The sequence below is a fragment of the Apaloderma vittatum genome, unplaced genomic scaffold (assembly GCF_000703405.1).
Source record: "Apaloderma vittatum isolate BGI_N311 unplaced genomic scaffold, ASM70340v1 scaffold40189, whole genome shotgun sequence".
NCBI lineage: Eukaryota > Metazoa > Chordata > Aves > Trogoniformes > Trogonidae > Apaloderma > Apaloderma vittatum.
Window position 1 is genome coordinate 35890 of NW_009735408.1, and position 6928 is coordinate 42817.

Consider the following 6928-nt stretch of genomic DNA (forward strand, 5'->3'; position numbering starts at 1 on the left):
AGATAGCTCTGAACCACAGACTGCAACTCCCCTTGCTACAGTCGCTCTTGGAGTGGGGGGAGTAGAGGATGGCAAAAATCTCGGCACAGGAAGGCAGTCCGGTTCAGACAGGTGTGCACAGTGTGACTGGGTTTTGGGGAGGAGATGATATGATGAAGAGCCGTGTTCCCCATCTTCAGTCAGGGAGGGGCTGTAGCTCCAGGGTGATGGTAAGTCTTTATGTCTGTGAGCAGTGCAGTGGTGTGCGTGTTGTGTGTACAGGCAGCTCGCAAGCCTTAAGCGAGGAAACACGTCTGCATCCCAAACTGTTGTAATTTTCAGGTGACCTCTGCTCCTCCTCTGGTCTGCAGTGCTAATCTGCTCGCTGCTCACACGCCCCGGGGCCCCCATGCCCCTGAGAAGGCAGGACCTCCTTTCTGTTTCCTCAGCATAGTGTGCTCTTCTGGTCACTGAGTGTGCTGCAGATGCTGCTGGGGTCTGGGCTGAGAGCTCCCAGCACTATTAATGCAGTTGATGCCCTGGAGTGCCTGGTTTGCTGCTCCTAGAGCTCCTGACTGAACTCGACTGATGTCATGGGTGAAGGGCCTTTGCCTGATGAATCACAGAATGATAAGGATTGGAAGGCACCTCTAAAGATCATTGAGTCCAACCTCCTGCCAGAGTAGGATCACCTGGAGTAGATCACAAAGGAGCACGTCCGATGCATTTTGAAAGTCCTTGGAGACAGAGACTCCACAACTTCTGTGGGCAGCCTGTTCCAGTTTGTGTGGATGCCGTACTGAGCGTCCCCTACAAGCGGCAGGCGTTGCGTGCAGGAGGTGGAGGCAAACCTCACCTGTGGGCTGTCAGGAAGGCTGGGTCACCGGGCCAGGTTGAAATTGCGGTGCGCAGAGGTGGCTGTGCCTGCACTGGGGTCAGCTGTGCCTTGCCAGGAGCAAGGGGTGAAGTGCTCTGTTGGCACACATCGAATTCATCTCATCTCCTTTCTCTCCAGATGGTCCTTGTCATTTGTGTGTGGCATTTGTGCCGGCCCTGCCCGGTGGCCACAAGGCCCATGTTAGAGTGTGAGAGGGTACAATTCTCTCGACACAGCCCAGCCCTTTTTCTCCTGCTGTGCCGTGCGGGAAGCCCCAGCCTGGTTTTGTGTCCAGGGGCCCCTTGTCTCCCTGTGAGGTGTTTTCTTGCAATGGTGTGCTTTGCGGGTGTTCGCTGGAGATGTTTGGTTGCAAATAGCTGCTGTGCTGTGGAGGGTTTGTTTTAGGCTCAGGACACTGGGATGTGATGGGGCTGCTCTGTGCTGCTGGGCTGGGAGAGGTTGGAAGTTATGGGATGGCTGGAAGGAGAAAAGAAGGGAAAAGCTGTGTGCTAGGCTCCACTGGGAGTCGTGCCGCATGCAAGGCGAGGTTGATGAGGGGCTTATATGCAAAAAAGCTAAAGTTATGTATGTCAGGAGAATTTTTGTACAAATGAGTAGCAGCCAGGATTTATCGCTGAGCGAACTAGTTGACTACAAGTAGAACTGGCTGCAGGATGAGGAATAGAGCTTCTCCTGTGGCTGGAAGGGCAGGTTCTGCCAAGGCTGTGAAGCACTTCAGTGTGTGTCTGCTGTGCTGGCAGCAGGCTGATGGGTTGTTCAGAAGCGTAGGGTTTAGGTCTGTTTAATCTATCCTCTTAATAAGGAAAATGTGCTCCAGACCAACATCTTGGAGAGGGACTTTCTTTGAGTATCTCTAAATTTGACAGTAGCTATTGCATTGCAAAGTCACCTGAAATAGTCTGTTTTTCATCATTGCAGTTTGCCTGCAAAGGGGGGCTTTGGTGGCCAAAGAGAACATATACTTTGCTTATAAGTTATGAACCCAAGTCAAACATTTCTCCCCTTCTGCTGGGGGAAGTCATTCGAAGCAGTGTGTACTGTGACTTTTGGAAACAACCTCTGAGACAAGTATCTTAATGCCTTCCCACCCATCCCGTGTGTTTCCAGTGGTTCCAGCATTCCCCTGCAGTCCCGCCTGCTGGGGCGCTGCCCTGGGTGCCCTGCCCTCGCTGTAGGTAAACAGAGGCAACGTGGATGGAGTTACTTCCTTCCTGCTTCCCCTGGCTTAGCTCAGGCATGGGGTGAGAGCCACCTGAGGGGGGCAAACGAGAGTGGGCAAAAAGCTCTGCAGAAGGTGGTGTGAAGGAGAAGATGTTCTAGCTGAAATGGAGGTGAGACGAAGAAGAGGAAAGGGATCTCTGTGAGAGAGGAGAGAGAGAGTAACAGCATAGACAGAGAGGTCAAGGGGAAGGGGGCCTCTGGTGGCGTCTCTGCCTTGTCAGCTGGCCAGGAACTGATGAGGTAAAGGGAGATTTTTGGCAGAGGCTTAGCACTGCACTGACTGCTCGGGATCTGCTGGTGACTGTGTGCGCAGTGAAGGAAAGTCAAAGCCTTGGTTCAGGGCTCTGCTGTTTTACATCCCAGGGTCCCTGCATGTCTCTGCATGGGCAGGGTACGTGTGTGTTCTCAGTCCTGACTCACTGGCTTCTGCAGAGAGCGTAGCTGTCTCCTGGCAGTCTCCTGTCTGTCTCTACAGCGGAGCCACTGGCAGCGGCAGCAGGCGTTTATCTTGCCAGCACAGTGGCACTCACCTTACGTTCTTTGTTTTCTCTTGGCCGCAGTTCATGGCGCAGGGGAAAGCTGGGAGCAGCTCCCCTCCATCCACAGCCTCCAAGCCTGGCAGCCAGCTGGACACCATGCTGGGAAGCCTCCAGTCTGACCTGAACAAACTGGGTGTAGCTACAGTGGCCAAAGCAGCAGGCGTTTATCTTGCCAGCACAGTGGCACTCACCTTACGTTCTTTGTTTTCTCTTGGCCGCAGTTCATGGCGCAGGGGAAAGCTGGGAGCAGCTCCCCTCCATCCACAGCCTCCAAGCCTGGCAGCCAGCTGGACACCATGCTGGGAAGCCTCCAGTCTGACCTGAACAAACTGGGTGTAGCTACAGTGGCCAAAGGTGTCTGTGGAGCCTGCAAGAAGCCTATTGCTGGGCAGGTGAGTTGAAGGTGCTGTCTCATTGCTGAATCTTGGGCTGCAGCTGGGAGTAACGGGGAGGGCTGTTTCGTGAGGCTGAAGAGACTGGAGATGCTGGAGAAACTGAAGTACTCTATTTATCCACTGGCTAGGTACGCTGTAAGCTCCTCCAGTGACCTCTACCCTGCCCTTGAGGGACTGCCCTCTCCTGAGATGATAGGTAATTCAGTTTTCATGCTACCCCAGTCCAGGGCTCACTTGAGTAGTAGAACTTGTCATTCTTGCTGACCTCCAGCTGGTATCTTGTCATGTGGCCTAGGGGAGAGGGAGGTAGAGTTGTCCTTCATAATTTGTCTTCCCAACAGGTAGTTACAGCCATGGGGAAAACCTGGCACCCCGAGCACTTCGTCTGCACCCACTGCCAGGAGGAGATCGGGTCACGGAACTTTTTTGAGCGGGATGGCCAGCCCTACTGCGAGAAGGACTATCACAACCTCTTCTCCCCTCGCTGCTACTACTGCAATGGCCCGATCCTTGATGTGAGTTCCTTGGGGCGATTAAGGGTACTGGCAAGGTGCTACAGGCCCAGGTGTTAAAAACTCCACTTCACCCATCTGTCCTGGATGGAAGATTTTGTTTGGGGACTTGTATTTTTCCTTTATCCTGGCTCTGAAAGGGAAACAATTTGACCCAGTCAAGTTCTTACGCTATGGAGGTGAGTTAGTCCCTCTTACCTTTGCTGAAGGTTCCTTCAGAACCCCACATCGCTCCATCGCTGTGGTGATGATTCCTCAGCATTAATCTATTTGTAACCTGTAGTAACAGGCACCAGTGCTAGTCCTGAGAGCTGGACGGGGCCCTGTGTAAGGGAGGAAGCAGTGTGTAAGATCCTTTTAGGGTAAAAAGTGGTGTGCAGTGGGGAAAGCTCGAATGAGCCAGAGGCGGGGAGAATTGACTCAGCTCTCTAAAGGACAGTCTATTTTAATGCACGCTGCTCTTGTCAGTACCCACATTCATGCGTTCTTTGCCTGCCTCCCCCTGCCCCGCCTCGAAGCTGAAGCCATCGTTTACATGACTTGTATTTTGTTTTCTTCTGAGCAGAAAGTGGTGACGGCTTTGGACAGGACATGGCACCCTGAACACTTCTTCTGTGCCCAGTGTGGAGCTTTCTTTGGACCCGAAGGTATTGCTGGTTTGTGCAATCTCCTCCCTGAACTGCAGCCTAGCCCGTAAGGCAGAGCTGCTGTCGGGGAACAGCCTGAGAGGTGACAGGGAAGCTACTGAAGATGGAAGCTCCAGGGGATATAGCAGTTTACGGGGCAGGGATGCCACCAGTAATGTCCCTTCCTCCCTGGCGAGGAGGGGCAGCGGCACAAGGAGCTGCGTGCAGTAGCAGGGGGACGGAAGGTCCTACCCATGCTGGTTACCCCGCAGAGCCTGGCTGGCTGCAGGGAAAGATCAGGAGCTGATGCTCTTTGCCTCTGTTCTGTTGGCAGGATTTCATGAGAAGGACGGCAAAGCCTATTGCCGCAAGGACTACTTTGATATGTTCGCTCCCAAGTGTGGGGGCTGTGCCCGGGCTATCCTGGAGAACTACATCTCTGCCTTGAACACCCTGTGGCACCCCGAATGCTTTGTCTGTCGGGTAAGAAACTCAAGGTCCTTTGCTGCTGCTGTACGACCCCTCTCATTTCCACCCTGCAGGCATCTGGTCCCTTATCCAGAAGAGGCGTCTGTGGGGCAGTGAAGGGCAGCCAGCCCCACAAGATAAAAACATGTCAGCAACCAAACACCTTCTTGCTCCTCTGCCTGTTTACATTAAACTTTCTTGCTCCTTTGCTCTTTCTGTTCCCAGCTGCTATTATGGGCTTCTGCAGCAGCTTACGAATAAACAGAGACATTTTCTGTGACCTTTAAATAATTATAAGCTAAGCTTTTCTCTAAGCACTTGCCTCAGCAATGAGATTTTGAGGATATTCCTCCCATGCTCCATCTGACAGTGTAAACTAATGAGACTGACCTTGTTCAGACAAACAGTGAAATAGTGGCAGGCTCCATACAGCAGGCATAATAAACAGGAATACTGCAGATTAAATGCTTGGCACTCTTTCAGAGAGCCTTGCAAATATTAACTCTTACAGGCCCCAAGAGATGAGCAAAATCAGCCAGTGTTTCCTAGAGTGGGAAAGAAAGGCAGAGACCGGAACAAGCAGCAGAACCACGTTGCTCAGAGCAGACTGTTGCCGTGCTGTTGGGACTGCCTGCCCAGAACTATCCCTGGCTCCTGGAGTGGCGTGCAGAGAGTGGAGCCAGAGGCCGTCAGTCCTGGCGGTGTGGGGCTAAGGAGAGCTGTGCCTTTTTGTGCAGAGATTGAGATTCTACTGCTGGTAGCAGTGGGGCCAGCACCGACGCCTTCCAGGACATGAGATGGGATTCTCTTCCTGTCTTGGCTAAAGCGGAGCACACTTTTCAGCCATCCTGCTGACTGAGGGTGGAGACTATTTCTTGAAATACTTGTCAGCCTTAGAAAAGTCTTTGGACTTGCTGCAGCTAAGCCGCATTTGCTCCAATATCGTGATTGTTCAGCTGTCCATGGCTCTGTGTGGTGTTTGCTGGGCTCCTGTGTTCGTGTTGGGGTCCAGCTGTATGAGATACTCCGTGTCCTCCCTGGGGCAGAGCAAAACCAGGAAGCTGGAAATCTCACTTCTCTGGGCCTTGCTGCTGATCTGCTCGGTAAATCTAGAGGTGTCTTCGGCTCTCCCCCATGCCCTGCTGCCACAGTTTCCCACTCATACAGGAAGGGGAGTCACCCCACTCTCGTGGGCACAGGAGATGCTTCTGTTGCAGGTTCTGCAGCGTAGCGTCCTCAGCTGCCTGACACTGAGGGTGGTGAGGAGCTCTGGATGGTAATAAGCACATGATAGCTGGTGTATCCTCTGCTCCTATTCCAAATCATTAGCACTGCAGAGGATCCAGCAGTTTGTCCTAGCAGTGACTTGTGTGTCCCTGCTGGAGATATTTTGGAAGGGACGATCCTGCCCAAAGCGTACCTGCGTGCTGCCAGCTGTTCTGGAGGGATCACCTGTGAGATTGAGTTGTGCCTTGTTTTCTCAGTTGGAACCAGCCCCACATTCACAGAATTCTGCTACATAAAAGCCTGTTGGTCCTTGCTTCTGCTTGCCATTGTGGAGGAGCTGGAATGAGATTAGGAAAAAAAAAAAAAGGGAGAAATGTGCTGCAGTGTTTCCTGTCTTAAGAGAAGGAGTGGTGTCCTTCCTCCTGACTGGACACATCTGGTCGCTTATTTATTATATTTTCTTTGTGTAAGTGAAGCTTGCTGGGGGAAGAAGCCTGGTTAATTCCCTTGCTTGTGGCTGTGTCTGTCTGTCTGTCACCTTGGAAGCTCTTCCTGATGGACAGTTTGGCTCTTTGATGCTGAAAGGCAGCAGTTCACCCTGCTCACAGTGCAGCCAGGCTGTGCCGCAGAGAGGAGGAGGCTTGTGGAGCTGTGCACATCCCCGGCTTGTTGTACAATCTGTCCCCTTCTGCTTTATCCTCCTGCAGGAATGTTTCACTCCATTCATCAATGGCAGCTTCTTTGAGCATGACGGGCAACCCTACTGTGAGGTGCATTACCACGAGCGTCGCGGCTCGCTCTGCTCCGGTTGCCAGAAGCCTATCACAGGACGCTGCATCACTGCTATGGGCAAGAAATTTCACCCCGAACACTTTGTCTGTGCCTTCTGCCTCAAGCAGCTCAACAAAGGAACCTTCAAAGAACAGAATGACAAGCCCTACTGCCAGAACTGCTTTCTCAAGCTCTTCTGTTAGAGGCATCATAGATGGGCGCTAAGCATCTTTCTGCCACCCCCTTGGCAGTTCTGTCTCTCTGAACATTACTGTGATTTAGAAATCTTACC

General features: G+C 52.5%; 1 protein-coding gene across 1 annotated transcript in view; it reads left to right on the forward strand.

Moving 5' to 3' along the window:
* Window positions 1-6927, forward strand: part of PXN (paxillin) — a gene marked incomplete at its 5' end in the record, with an annotated part of 17853 nt that extends 10926 nt beyond the window's left edge. The window contains 5 exons of the mRNA XM_009876561.1: window positions 2859-3029; window positions 3374-3547; window positions 4110-4191; window positions 4505-4653; window positions 6573-6927. Of these exons, the coding sequence (XP_009874863.1) occupies window positions 2859-3029; window positions 3374-3547; window positions 4110-4191; window positions 4505-4653; window positions 6573-6839 (843 nt within the window). The remainder of the gene's footprint in view (window positions 1-2858; window positions 3030-3373; window positions 3548-4109; window positions 4192-4504; window positions 4654-6572) is intronic.
* Window position 6928: the final 1 nt, after the last annotated feature.